Below are 14,602 nucleotides of genomic sequence, written 5' to 3'. Positions count from 1 at the left end.
AGCGTGGCTCCTATGGAGCAGCCGCGCTTACTTTCCACCCGCTGGAGCAAAACGCCGCAGGCGCTATTTCTATGAGAAACGATCACCAATCGGCAGGCCCCTAATCGCATGGGAAACGGAGCATTTCTAAGCCAAATTTCCAACATCTCTCCACCACGCCCCAACATGCACGCTCGTTGGCAAACTTTCGCTCCGCCTAAGAAGCATTTCCCCTTGCTTGGGATCGGAGGTTTTCTTCCAGGGCTGCTTGGCCGGTCACGCGACTGATTCCTCACCGTGGTTCCTCGGAAGTAAACCCGGCAAGAGCCGCCCCGTCCCTGATCTCGGTTCGGAGGACTGGTAAATGCAAACGGCCCCCAAGGGAGCCCGGAAGTCTGGTCTGCAATCCCTGCCCCTGCCCCTCTACACTTTTCCTAATTCTACCGTCACCGAAGGCCGAAGTATCCAGCTCTCTCCGGCCGCGGGCGTGGATTGGCCGCCGCTGCTGCGCCGGATGCTCTCCTCGCGCCTGCGCCCTGGCGCCTCTCCCGGGTCCGGGCCAGCGGCTGCAGCGGGCGCGGATCGCGGCGCGAAGCGGAGCCGCCCGTCCGAGGCCCACCGCGCAGGGCCGGAGGATGGTGGGCGGCGCGGCGGTGCAGGGCCCGGTGGCCTTGCACGAGCTGCTGCTGGCCGGGGCGGGCGCGGCGGCGCCGGCTGCTGCGGGCGGCGCCTGCCCCGGGGCGGCTGCCCCGGGGGAGGAGGAGGAGGTGTGCGTGGTGGGCATCTTCGGCAAGACGGCGCTGCAGCTCGGCTCGGAGAAGGCCGCCCTGGTCAACACGGTCTGCGACCGGCAGGTCTTCCCGCTCTTCCAGCGGGAGGGCGGCGGCGGCGGCGGCGGCGGCGGCGGCGGGTCCTCGGCTGGCGGGGGCGCCGCGGCCGGCGCGGGCCCCGGGACTGAGGCCCCGCCTCGGCCTTCCTCCTCCTCCTCCTCCTCCTCCTCGTCCTCCGCCTCCTCGCCCTCGTCGTCGTCGTCCTCCTCGTCGTCCTCCTCGCCCGCCCCCTCCGCGGGCGCCGCGCAGGGCGACTACAACCACCTGCAGGCGTTCTACAGCCAGGAGAACAAGGTGCTCTACCTGGTCCTCACCGCCATCGGCGACAGCCACCAGCTGCTGCAGGCCTGCAAGGACCTGGAGGCCATGGGGGGCGCCCGGGGCTCGGCCGGCCTCGGGGGCCCGGCCGGCTCCCCGCTGCCCCACGCGGAAGCCCACGAGTTCTGGAAGCAGCAGGAGAAGACGCACTGCCTGAACCTTCTCTACCTCTTCTCCGTCTGCCACATCCTGCTGATGGTGCACCCCACCTCCTCCTTCGACATCACCTACGACCGGGTCTTCCGGGCCCTGGACGGCCTGCGCCAGAAGGTCCTGCCCACCCTCAAGGCCGCCATCAAGGACTGCCCCGTCGGCAAGGACTGGAAGCTCTTCTGCCGGCCCTGCCCGCCTCGCCTGCTCTTCCTGTTCCAGCTCAACCGGGCCCTGAAAGTGGAGCCTCCCCCGGGCCGGGGGCAGGAGCTCGGGGGCCCGCTGGAGAAGCCGCCCCCCAAGAAACACTCGCCCAAGCGGCGGCTCCAGCACGCCTTGGAGGACCAGATCTACCGCATCTTCCGCAAGAGCCGGGTCCTGACCAACCAGAGCATCAACTGCCTCTTCACGGTCCCGGCCAACCAAGCTTTCGTCTACATCGTAGCTGGCGGGGCCCAGGAGGGTGAGGACCCCATCGCCGTCTTGCTGGAGCAGCTGAGAGGCAACTGCACGGCCCGGGAGGCCGACACCTCGCTGGGCCCGGCCTTGGCGGGGCCGCGGCGGTACCAGATGATGAGGCACGGGAGACAGCCGTTGTCCTTCCACGCTGAGAGCAGCGGCGGCGGCAGCGGGAGCAGCGGTTCCAGCTCCTCTGGTCAGCTGGTGGATTGCACCTTGAAGGAATTCTTGTTCCAGCATGTGGAGCTGGTCCTTTGCAAAAAGGGCTTTGATGACAGCGTGGGGAGGAACCCCCAGCCTTCCCACTTCGAGCTGCCAACCTACCAGAAGTGGGTCGCCACAGCCCTGAAGCTTTACGAGGTGGCTATTGAAGGCAAGGAGAGCGACTCCTCTCCAGGCGGGGAGCTCACCTCCAAGATCATGGGCAGCATCAAGGTTCTGGAGGGCTATTTGGACATCGACACCAAGTTCTCCGAGAACCGCTGCCAGAAGGCCCTTCCCATGGCCCACAGTGCCTACCAGTCCAACCTGCCTCATAACTACACAATGACCATCCACAAGAGCCAGCTCTCCCAGGCGCTGCGGGTCTACAGCCAGCACGCCCGAGGTCCGGCCTTCCACAAATACGCCCTTCAGTTGCACGAAGACTGCTACAAGTTCTGGAGCAACGGGCACCAGTTGTGCGAAGAGAGGAGCCTGACGGACCAGCATTGCATGCATAAATTCCATTTGCTACCCAAAGCGGGTGAGTTCCAGGCCCTTGAAGTTTAGACACTTCAGAGGAGCAGATTGTCTTCCTCTCTTTTGGTTCTATACTGGGCACATATGCCTTTCTCCTGGGTAGGGGAGTCGTTTTGTCAATGGGTTTTCCCAAAACACACAAAGCTGGAAATGCAGAGTTTTGGATTTCCCTTAAGGTTTCTAGTCCTCTTTGTTTTTCAGAATACAATAAAACTTTGATTTAACAGACCGTTCACAGGGAAGGAGAGTCTGTTATTCCCAAATGCTCATTAACCCTGAAAGTGCAGCGTTCGAGGTGATTTATAACATTTGAGTAATTACATTATGTAAAAGGCATAACTATAATGCAGTTTAATGTAAATTTAAGTATCTTGTCCAATCTGCTTTAGAGATGACAGATTTGTTGGTTGGGGGGGGCTGTCCAGGTGGCAGTTCAGTCCATTTGCATCCAAAGTGTGCTAAAAGGGGATCTGTTGAATTGAGCTTTGCTGCAACATGTTGCCGATGCTTGCTAAATATTCAGCATGCAGAATAGTTTGGGATTCTGGTGGGCCTAATGCAGGCAACATTTCCAGCATATTGCATCTTTTCAGCTTCCAATAATCATTGATATATAGGAATATTTTCAACTTGTGCCTTCTATTTGCTTTTTCCTGAAGACACTCTTTACCCGATACTTTTAACCGGGTCCTGGAAGAGCTGGTTAGTGCACTATGTGAACACCTAAACCCAGTCAGCAGAGGAGGAAGGGGCCAAGAGAGTTAGTTTTGAGCTTTAAACCTTGCTTAAGGCTAACTTAGCTGACCTCTGTTAGCCATGTCTTCTGAATAGGAAGGAGAGAGAGAGCAAGGTCTCAGAGCTGCTCTGTGCAACGGACTTTCCCAGGCATTGGGCCTATGTCCCCCCCTTTGCCCCCTTATAGCCAGATTGGATAAGGTGCTGAAAGGGTTGGGAGTGAGTATGCCAGCCCCACTTCTGTCCACGTGCTAGCCCTTCAAGGTAGGCCAGGTCAGATAATAAAAACCATAAGAATTACTGGAATTCTGCTTTCTCGTAATAGAGATTAATAGCAGAATCTTAAGGGATTGTCCCTCCCTCTGCTTATACGAAGGAGAATCAAGGCAGGGCAGTCTTGAGTTTCTTTCTCACATCTTCCTGACTAAGCTGATGTTTACATACATCATACATACATACATACATACGTGTACTCCTCAGTTAACAATGGTAATTGGAACCGGAATTTCCGTTGCTAAGCAATGCGGTTGTAAAGTGCAGTGTCACGTGACCGTGCTGTTTAGTGACGGCAGTTCTAGCAGTTCCTTGTTAACATTGTTAAGTGACAACTGTCCGGGTTGTTAAACAAGGACCTTACGTGATCGTGGCTTCCAACTTCCTGCTGGCTTCCCCATTGACTTTGCTTGTGGGAAGCTGGCAGGAAAGGTCGCAATTCATGATCACACGACCACGGGGACACTGCACCAGCCAGAACTTCAAGGACTGGTCATAACTGCCACCCGTTCAACACTGTCACAGGTTTGAATGGTCGCTCAGCGAATGGTTGTTAAATGAGGACCACCTGTAATGGGTGTTGCATGCTTTCTTCAAGGCCATCTCCATACTCCTCTGCACTATTGGTGGTGCTGACCCTGGCTGGACCATCACAAGTTGCTTTTTCAGATGTTTGTTTCATTCCAGGGGCAGAGGCAGCAAAAAAGTGTCTGGCTTCCATCCAAAGCATGTGTTCCTCCTTTGGGTAAAAGACATTAGTGAATATCTTCCATGGTTTAGTATAGTGGCTAACGTGCTGGATTAGAAACTAAGAGACTGAGTTGTAGCTCTCCAAAGTGGGATGTAAATCTAATAATACAGGTAGTCTTTGAGTTATGACCATTCGTTGTTCAGTGCTGAAAAAGGAGACTTATGACCTGTCCTCAGTTCCAGCTGTCCCAGCACCCCCACAGTCACATGATCATGATCTGGGTGCTTGGCAACCCCTTCGCACTTACAAGCAGTTGCCAAGCGCCCTGTGATCACAGGATTGCCATTGGCAACCTTCCGTGCTGGCTTCCCCCAAGCAAAGTCAATGGGAAGCCGGCAATGAAGATCGCAAGTTGCTGGGGTAAGTCTCCCCACCCCCCAGCCTTTCTTCACTCACACGCACTGTGCTCTCCTTCCCCTGTTCACTCACACACCCCTGGACCCTCTTTCCCTGGCCTCCCTGTGATCGCACACACATTCGCACACACCCTGCACCCTCTTTCTTCAGCCTTCCTGTGGTCCTGCACACACACCCCCACGCCCTCTTTCCTCAGCCTCCCTGCAATTGCAGCACCCAACGTCCTCATTCCCTGGCTTGCATGTGGCCTGTGCCTGGCCTCCCGGGGCCTCCCCCACCTTCTGCAGCACCCCTGCGCTCCTTACTTGGGACTCCCTCTACTTCTGCTTAATGACCCATGCATCTTCAGTTATGATGACAACTAGGACTGCCTGGATTACCGTCACTAAGCGATGTGGTCACGTGATGTTGCTCTTTATGACCGCATTGCTTAGTGACGGCAATCCCTGTCCCAATTGCAGTCATAACTCGAGGACTACCTGTAATCAGGGATCATGCTGTGATCAGCCAACTGACTGATTAGTCATGTAGCGAGAGCATTTCTGTAAAGTATAAAATGTTTTAGATAATCCCAAATTAACATTGTAGATGCTTATGTTTCAAAAAAGGGCTGATGTCACAACCAGAAGATTCTCTTTTTAATGGGGGGGTGAACCTCTGACTTCATTAGAAGCTAGAATATTGCACTGTCGTATTTTTGTGACTGCTGAAAAATGGAGAGTTGACATTTTTGTGTTGAAAACGTACAGCATCTGACCACACAAAAATGCCAACTTTCCATTTTTCAGTTTAAGAAAAAAAAACATTTCAGTTTAAGAAAGAAAACCAAGAAGCAAAACTTTGCTCTTGCAAAGGAATGAAACTGATGCATTTTTGCTCTGCCACTTTCTGTGTAGGGGAGAAACCAGAACCGGATCGGAATCCCCCAGTGTTGCACCATAACAGCCGGGCCCGTTCTACCGGTGCCTGCAACTGCGGGAGGAAACAAGCGCCCCGGGACGATCCCTTTGACATCAAAGCTGCAAATTATGATTTCTATCAGGTAATCCCTTTCTCTCCAAGAAATACAGATCCATACCTGGCCAGCAGAGTCTTCATTTTGGAAATCCAGTGCAGAAGAAGGCTTGTGTTTTGCAATCCACACTAGGCTCAGGATCACATTCCCACAACAAGCTAAGCCATATTTATTGTTGTCAGGGTTGGGATTAACCTGCCAAGCGTCCCACCCGCCAACACCCTTCTCCTCTGGGGCCAATGGCAGATCATCCCAGCAGTCCTATTTGTTTTATTTTTTTATTAAATCTATATGCCACCCAACTCCCAGCCACTCTGGGTGGCTGGAGTTAGGCCCACCAGGGAGAGAGTGGTGGAAAAGCTGATTTTTCCCCTTGTTCTCTTTTTTAATCAAAGCATGGCTGCATGTAAGAAGAGGCAGTGAAACATAAAGCAGGAGCAGCAGAGATGATTGTGCACTCTAGCGTGTTTTCCTGGAGGATTAACAGCTGCTTTGCCAGAAGTGAGACTTTAAATCAGGATCCATAACATGCCAGTATGTGTTTAAGACAAGCTAACCAGCAACAAGCCATGATTACAGATTGTGGTTAAAGCACTCTTCCTTCACCCCCAGTCTGATCTGTGGCTTCGGCTGGGGCAAGTTAACAAACCAAAGTAAAATATTTCCACTGTGTCATGCAGAAGTGGGGAACATACGATTTGAAAGAAATATTCAAGTTTTGGAAATAGTACCCTTCCAAAAAAAAGCTAATAAAAATCCTAATTTTATTCTCACAACAACCCTGTTAGTGGGTTAGACAGAGAGTGCGTTTGCATACGGAGCACAATATTTCCCAGTGAGATAGGCTGAACCTATATTGGAAGTTTAGGCATTCTACCTACCTCACTAGACTGTTTCAGTTATCCATTATATATTGGCAGATGATTTTTTTTTTATCCAACCTTTATTATTTTTATAAATAACTCAAGGTGGCGAACATACCTAATATTCCTTCCTCCTCCTATTTTCCCCACAACAACAACCCTGTGAGGTGGGCTGGGCTGAGAGAGAAGGACTGGCCCAAAGTCACTCAGCCGGCTTTCAGGCCTAAGGCAAGACTAGAATTCATGATCTCCAGCTTTCTAGCCTGGGGCCTTCACCACTAGACCAAACTGGAGCTGGGTGGCCAATACATTTAAATAAATAAATGTATTATGTATTTATTTATTTGAATTTATTGGCTGCCCAACTCCAATGACTCTGGAGAATCTGGATATTCTTTTATCTAGAAAAGAAATATATTTTTCTGTTTTTGCCACCTGACTCTGAAATGCTTGGTTGTCTTTAACACCTATACCGTATTTTGACAGCAATCTCTCTAAATTATCTATCATCGCTTTGGTTTTGTATCCGTTCTTTTCTGCTCTGGTTTCATTCCTGTAGGGGGCGCCAAGACTTTATTTTATTTGCTTTTTTGCCAAAGGGGAAGTGAAATTAACTTTATTTATCAAATGTGTGTGCTTTTCAGAGGAAAACCATTTTAAAAGATACATAGAACATTCAGAACTAAATTATAAAGAATAAGTGATTCACAATTAATTAATTTTTTTATGACCATAAAACTTTAAAAAAGAAAAGCCTCTCTCAAGTCAAACTTGACACCCATGTAGTGTTCTTGGCAATAATATGGAAGAGTCGTTACTGCTTTCTTCTGGAAAGTATTTTCCAACTTCCCACTAGCCTCCCCTCCTGGGATTTCCTTGTGGTCTCCCATCTGACCACCAACTAATTCTGACCCTACTTCACTTTTTCAAGATCAACCAAGGTTGGCTGGGGGCTGTCACCTGCTATGCTCCTTTAAAAAGACCCTAAGTTGTGAGCCGCAAGCCATTTAACACTTGATAATATGCACTGTTAATAATGATGGAGAGATAGAAATGCTCTAAATAAATAAAATAAAAGATTTAACAGGGAAGTGCCAGTACCTCTTAAATTGGTGCCAGAAAGGATTAAAGGTCAGCCAGGATTGTAAGTAAAGTGGGGAGCAATTTCACAGTTTGGAGTTTGAGATTCCACAATTAGGGTACTGCTATAGAGAATGGGGTCCTTTGGGTTAGGATCCAGCACCCACAAGGTTTTGATTTGTTATCTATTACCTGCCACTTCAGTTGAGTGAATCGGAGCCCCTTGCAAAGCACCGGCAGAATCGTCCAACAATCAACAATAGAAATGAATTACAGTGGGGCAAAAAAGTATTTAGTCAGCCGCCAATTGTGCAAGTTCTCCCCCTTAAAAAGATGAGAGAGGCCTGTAATTTTCATCATAGGTATACCTCAACTATGAGAGACAAAATGGGGGAAAAAATCCAGAAAATCACATTGTCTGATTTTTAAAGAATTTATTTGCAAATCATGGTGGAAAATAAGTATTTGGTCACCTACAAACAAGCAAGAGGTCTGGCTCTCACAGACCTGTAACTACTTCTTTAAGAGGCTCCTCTGTCCTCCACTCGTTACCTGTAGTAATGGCACCTGTTTGACCTTGTTGTCAGTATAAAAGACCCCTGTCCACAACCTCAAACAGTCACACTCCAAACTCCATTATGGTCAAGACCAAAGAGCTGTCAAAGGACACCAGAAACAAAATTGTAGACCTGCACCAGGCTGGGAAGACTGAATCTGCAATAGGCAAGCAGCTTGGTGTGAAGACATCACCTGTGGGAGCAATAATTAGACAATGGAAGACATACAAGACCACTGATAATCTCCCTCGATCTGGGGCTCCACGCAAGATCTCACCCCGTGGGGTCAAAATGATCACAAGAACGGTGAGCAAAAATCCCAGAACCACACGGGGGGACCTAGTGAATGACCTGCAGAGAGCTGGGACCAAAGTAACAAAGGCTACCATCAGTAACACACTACGCTGCCAGGGACTCAAATCCTGCAGTCCCAGGTGTGTTCCCCTGCTTAAGCCAGTACATGTCCGGGCCCGTCTGAAGTTTGCTAGAGAGCATTTGGATGATCTAGAAGAGGATTGGGAGAATGTCATATGGTCAGATGAAACCAAAGTAGAACGTTTTGGTCTAAACTCAACTCGTGGTGTTTGGAGGAGAGAGAATGCTGAGTTGCATCCAAAGAACACCATACCTACTGTGAAGCATGGGGGTGGAAACATCATGCTTTGGAGCTGTTTGTCTGCAAAGGGACCAGGACGACTGATCCGTGTAAAGGAAAGAATGAATGGGGTCATGTATTGTGAGATTTTGAGTGAACACCTCCTTCCATCAGCAAGGGCATTGAAGATGAAACGTGGCTGGGTCTTTCAGCATGACAATGATCCCAAACACACCGCCCGGGCAACGAAGGAGTGGCTTCGTAAGAAGCATTTCAAGGTCCTGGAGTGGCCTAGCCAGTCTCCAGATCTCAACCCCATGGACAACCTTTGGAGGGAGTTGAAAGTCCGTGTTGCCCAGCGACAGCCCCAAAACATCACTGCTCTAGAGGAGATCTGCATGGAGGAATGGGCCAAAATACCAGCAACAGTGTGTGAAAACCTTGTGAAGACTTACAGAAAACGTTTGACCTCTGTCATTGCCAGCAAAGGATATATAACAAAGTATTGAGATGAACTTTTGATATTGACCAAATACTTATTTTCCACCATGATTTGCAAATAAATTCTTTAAAAATCAGACAATGTGATTTTCTGGATATTTTTCTCCATTTTGTCTCTCATAGTTGAGGTATACCTATGATGAAAATTACAGGCCTCTCTCATCTTTTTAAGTGGGAGAACTTGCACAATTGGTGGCTGACTAAATACTTTTTTGCCCCACTGTAGCTTTATAGCAATACGATATTATATACACACACGTGTGTGTGTGGATGTGTGTGTGCAATGCTATAATGCTATGTATTGCTATGAAACTAATTCATTTATATTGTTGATTGTTGGACGATTCTGCCGGTGCTTTGCAAGGGGGTCCAATTCACTCGACTGAAGTGGCATGGAATATATATGTGTGTGTGTGCGTGTATAAAGAGAGAGATACACACGCATGCCTGCACACACATGCCACACACACGCAGTATCATATGCAACTCCTCCCCTTGCCCTATCTTATGCCAAACAGAATCACATAGTCTTTTCCTCATGTTTTCCATTTTCCCATGACGGTTCTTCTGTTCCTTCCCCAAGGTCATCTCTTCATTCCTTTGCAGTTAGTGCATTTTGATCCTGAGCAAAAACACCCTCCCCCTTGCTAACTTTTCCAGCAATAAACTAGGCTTCTTCAGCCTGTGTGAGCCCTGCGAGGTAGTCCAGACAAGAATCACAACCATGAGTACTAACTCTATCTTGATTGCAAGGTTCCATTAACAGAATCTTGCAAACCTGAAAGCATTTCTTCCCTTGTCTCCTTTTACTCTCCGGAAAACTAGGGAGGGCCCTTTTGGAAATGTTTCCTGCACCCTTCCTCCTTCTGTGAGCTGAGACATCTTTTGCCCATTGGTTGTCCAGTCCATGGCTCTTCCTCCTGTCCCTCAAGGCCATTCCCATATACCATTATAGCCTGCCTAAATTTATTGCTGGAAAAGTCACCCTGGGGAGTGCTCAGAGCAAACTCTGCCAATTGTAATTTGCATGGCCCCTTCCAGATGGGTTGGGAGTGCAGCCCGAATACATTTTAAGGGTGCCAGGTGTGGGATGGGTCTGTTGAACCTCATTGTTTGTGCTACCTGTCTGTTTTCCCTCCCCGTTACAGCTGCTGGAAGAGAAATGTTGCGGAAAGCTGGACCATATCAACTTCCCCGTGTTTCAGCCCAGCACGCCAGATCCGGCCCCAGCCAAGAATGAGACTTCACCCAGCCCTCCCGAAGGGGAAGCTGAAAAGCTGAAGGAAAAGGAGCCCCAAACCCAGGGGGAGAGCACCAGTCTCAGTTTGGCCCTCAGTCTGGATCAATCCACGGATAGTTTAGGGACCTATCCCGCAGATCCGCAGGGCGGAGGCAACAACACAGAAGCTCACGGGCCGGTGGCCGAATCGAAAGGCGAGAAGCGAGCAAGCTTGGTCGACCGGCAGCCCTCCACGGTGGAATATCTGCCCGGGATGCTTCACTCCAATTGCCCCAAAGGTCTTCTCCCCACCTTCTCCAGCTGGTCCCTGGTGAAGCTTGGCCCTGCCAAAGCATACAACTTCCATGCAGGCTTGGATCAACAAGGCTTCATTCTGGGGACCAACTACTTAATGCCCTGGGACATTGTCATCCGGACGCGGACGGATGAGGAGGGTGACCTGGACACCAATTCTTGGCCAGCCCCTAACAAGGCCATTCCAGGGAAAAGGAGCGCTGTGGTCATGGGGAGAGGAAGGCGGCGGGACGACGTGGCTCGGGCTTTCGTGGGCTATGAATACGAAGATGCCCGGGGCCGGAGGTTCATGTGCTCAGGGCCGGAGAAGATCATGAAAGTGATGGGAGGGGGGCCCAAGGAATCAGCCGTCAAAGCCCTCAATTCTGACATGCCCCTCTACATCCTCTCATCCAACCCAGGGAGGGGACTGAAGCCACACTATGCTCAGCTGATGAGGCTCTTTGTGGTGGTTCCTGATGCTCCGCTCCAAATAATACTAACCCCCCAGGTAAGAAGAGGGGCACGTAGAGCAGTTGAGCGTTGAGTTGGCTCTAAAGGCATTCTTTGCCTTTACATCTTACTTTTCTCAAAGGGGGTGTTCAGGAAATTTGCAGGCAGGGTGGAAGGCAACCCGTCCTTTATTTTAAATTGTAGGATTGGGAGAAGTGTAGCACAGGCATCTCTGTTTTACCTTGCTGCACCTTCTCCTTGCAGCAGATGGATACAGGCTTTTACACATTTCTTGGACGTAGATAAACTTTAAAATAATAGGATAACACAAGCAAACAGGAGAGGAAAACATAGAAACAGTGACGGAGTTTAGCAGTCATTTTTATCAGTGATTAGGAAGAGTGCCAGGTGCAATTCACAGTACAGTGGTACCTCGGGATACGAACGCCTCTACTAACAAACATTTCGGGTTATGACCAGCTTCGGCAGGAAAATTTTACCTCAGGATACGAACTTGCCTCTACTTACGAACCGGATCCGTGGCCATTTTCCCTGCTGCCACGTGGTCGCGGCTTCCTGTGGGCGAGGTCGCGGTAGCAAGGAGACGTTCGGTGAGGCTTGTGGTGTGTTTTGCGAAGGTTTTTGGTGTGCGTGTTAGCATGGCTCCAAAGAAAATGCAGACCAGGCTTGGCGGGAGTCAGGCTCTGAAGAGAAAATTGCCTCGGGTTGCGACCAAATTCAGGCGGAGGGCGGAACGGATTAACCGGATTTACATTGAACCCTATGGGGAAATTCGCCTCGGGTTGCGACCAAATTTGGAGGGCGGAACGGATTAACCGGATTTACATTGAACCCTATGGGAAACTTTACCTCGACTTGAGACCAACTCGAGTTGCAACCAGAGTCACGGAACGGATTAAGTTCGTATCCCAAGGTACCACTGTACTTCTTGAGAGCTAAGCACTTAACGAAAGTCTTGAAGAATGTAAATAGGAAGAATTTTAAACCATGTATACTTGTGATTAGTTAAAGGGCAATCTTAGGTGAGCTCCATCTGAGAGATGTAATAACAATGGGAAAACAGGAAGGGAAATTCAAGGGTAGAGGAACAAGAAGGAAGAAAATATGGATGTAGAGTTGTTCTTTTCTAAAACCCGAGATGGCCATGAGTGAAATGAGGGAATTGAGAAGAGGCTTTTGTTCAAACATGACAGCTTTAAGATGTGTGGACTTCAATTTCCAGAATTCCTCAGCCAGCATCTTAAAGCAGACTGGCTGTTCAGTTTGTTGTGTTACGTGTTTTACCAGCTTGCTCAAAGTAAAACAGGCATATATGCAAAACATATAAACACAAATCAAAATGTAAAAGTGCAAACCTACCTATAGCCATCTTCACAGGCCTATAAAAACTAGGGGAAAATATACATTTTATGTTAGGATAGGAAAAGGCTACAAGTAGTCCTCATTTAGCGACCACAATTGGGACTGGCAGCTCTGTCATTAAACGGAGTGGTCGCTAAGTGGGAAATCCCATGACCGCAACTGCTCTCCTTTTCTTCACTCCCCTGCCTTTGGGAATGCTCTCCCCAGTGCTGGGATAATTAGCAAGATGGGAATTAAGGTTTGCTTTTACATTCATTGGAGAGGAAGGGATTACAAGAGAATAAGCAGGGACACCATGGAGAATGCACGTTAAAAGCAATGGGGTGGTGCCAGTGTGTCAGGTTCAGCCCAAGAGCAGCAACGAGGCAATCCAGTACAGTTCAGTTCCTTTACTAGCTTGCACCTAATAGGCAGAATCTCGCCAGACTCAACCTATGCTAAAGCAACTAGTGGCTATAACCCGTGAGATTCTAGGGAGGGTCCAGCCTCATCCTCTTGCTGTGGGCTGGGGAGGCACTTGCCCTGGAATGTCTCTCCCCCCTCCTGACAACCTTGAAGTTCCGTTCCAGGATCTTCCCCACTCATGCCATCCGTTACACAGCAGCCCCAAGCATGTTGCCCAAACAGCCCACTGAATTCCCCATTGTGTGCTTGCTTATTCTCTTGTAATCCCTTCCTCTCCGATCTGCAGTGTGGGGGAGAATGGGTCAGGCACAGGACAGATTGCCTACAGAACTCACAGAGGTTTGCCCTTTAGGCTGAACAATATACCGTAAATTACAAACCACGTAACGTTCTAAGCCAAAACCGAACAAACCACATGACGGCTTAGCATTTGTGGATGCAAATGTGGATTCTTCTGCCTGATTGTAAAAAAGGTCTTTGTGAGCATGGCAGTATAACAAATTCAAATCTCCAAAATGAAGATTTGAAGAGGGGGGAGTGAGCGTACCGAGTGCAGGTGGGAATTTGCCTATTTGAAAACTCCATGACGGAGTTTTCAAAACACTGTCCCCCATAAAAGTAACTAATTTATAGTTAATTTGCTTTATGCAAAAGGAACTGAAAATGAAAATTGCTTCTTTCTCCTCTCCCCCAGGTACAGCCCGGGCCACCTCCTTGCCCTGTATTTTATCCAGAGAAACAAGAGATAACTCTTCCGCCCGATGGGCTGTGGGTCCTTCGCTTTCCTTACGCCTATGTGACTGAACGCGGCGCATGCTTCCCTCCAAAGGAGAACCAGCAGCTGATGAATTACAAGGTGCTTCGAGGAATCCTAAAGGCAGTGATACAATAGGATTCTTTAGACCTTGCTAACTGAATTGGCTCTGCAATTCTTGGTTTTTTTTTTTAATTTCCTTGCCCCCTTCCCCCGGCTGAATTGAGTTGAAATGATGGATTTTGATCGCATACAGCTGGTATGTTTACAGAAATCACTGGTTTAATTTGGCAGAGTCACCATGCAGCGTACAAAATCTCAGTATTGATACGACGTGTAAGTGCCAAGTCCTGTTCAGAACGTTATAATCGTGGGTGTGTCGGCGGTATGGCACATCTAAGTTCTAGCGTGCCAAGCTCTGTTGATTGAAATGAAGGAAGGAAAAAAAAAATAAAACATTTGTTTCTCCATCGTTAATCATAACTGTTCTGTTTTATTTCTAGACAAGCAAGACTTGCCACAAAATAATTTAGCAGTCACTTAACCCCTAAGAGTGGTGCTGCTTTTCATTGTGTTGGCAAACTTTTCTTTTGAAATTTTCAAGGTATAAGGAACCCAGGAAAGTTCCCTTAATTTATTTTCCTGTTTCTGATTTTCCATCTTTGTCCATCTGCTGTCCAATATTCATAATTGATGAACAACACTGACTATATTTGGAATATCATATGAATCTTCTGCATTTGTATTGCACCTGGTTATAGGTGAATAATGAATGATGAATAAATTTACTACTGTTACTACAGATAGTCCCTGACTTATGACCACAATTGGGACCAGAACGCTAACTGCAGTTGTTAAGTGAGTTGCACCAATTTTACAACTTTTTGCTG

General features: G+C 48.7%; 1 protein-coding gene across 1 annotated transcript; it reads left to right on the top strand.

The window, feature by feature from the left end:
• The first annotated feature begins 495 nt into the window (after positions 1-495).
• SMG8 (SMG8 nonsense mediated mRNA decay factor) lies at positions 496-14,189 on the top strand. Its single transcript, XM_007435204.3, has 4 exons — positions 496-2,481; positions 5,490-5,635; positions 10,353-11,228; positions 13,653-14,189. Exons 1-4 carry the CDS (start codon positions 615-617, stop codon positions 13,848-13,850), a joined length of 3,087 nt encoding a protein of 1,028 aa, XP_007435266.2. The 5' UTR covers positions 496-614; the 3' UTR covers positions 13,851-14,189.
• The last annotated feature ends 413 nt before the right edge of the window (positions 14,190-14,602 follow it).

This window comes from Python bivittatus, unplaced genomic scaffold, assembly GCF_059951505.1.
Source record: "Python bivittatus isolate LINGU-HERP-01145 unplaced genomic scaffold, Pbiv_v1 ctg000690_np1212, whole genome shotgun sequence".
Lineage (NCBI taxonomy): Eukaryota > Metazoa > Chordata > Lepidosauria > Squamata > Pythonidae > Python > Python bivittatus.
This window is presented reverse-complemented; position numbering and strand designations above follow the sequence as displayed.

Excerpts from the sequence above, each read along its gene's own strand:
- SMG8 (XM_007435204.3), top strand. The coding sequence starts at position 615 with ATGGTGGGCGGCGCGGCGGTGCAGGGCCCGGTGGCCTTGCACGAGCTG. Across the intron at positions 2,482-5,489 it reads CCATTTGCTACCCAAAGCGG|GGGAGAAACCAGAACCGGAT; the intron begins GTGAGTTCCAGG and ends CTTTCTGTGTAG. Across the intron at positions 5,636-10,352 it reads CAAATTATGATTTCTATCAG|CTGCTGGAAGAGAAATGTTG; the intron begins GTAATCCCTTTC and ends TCCCCGTTACAG.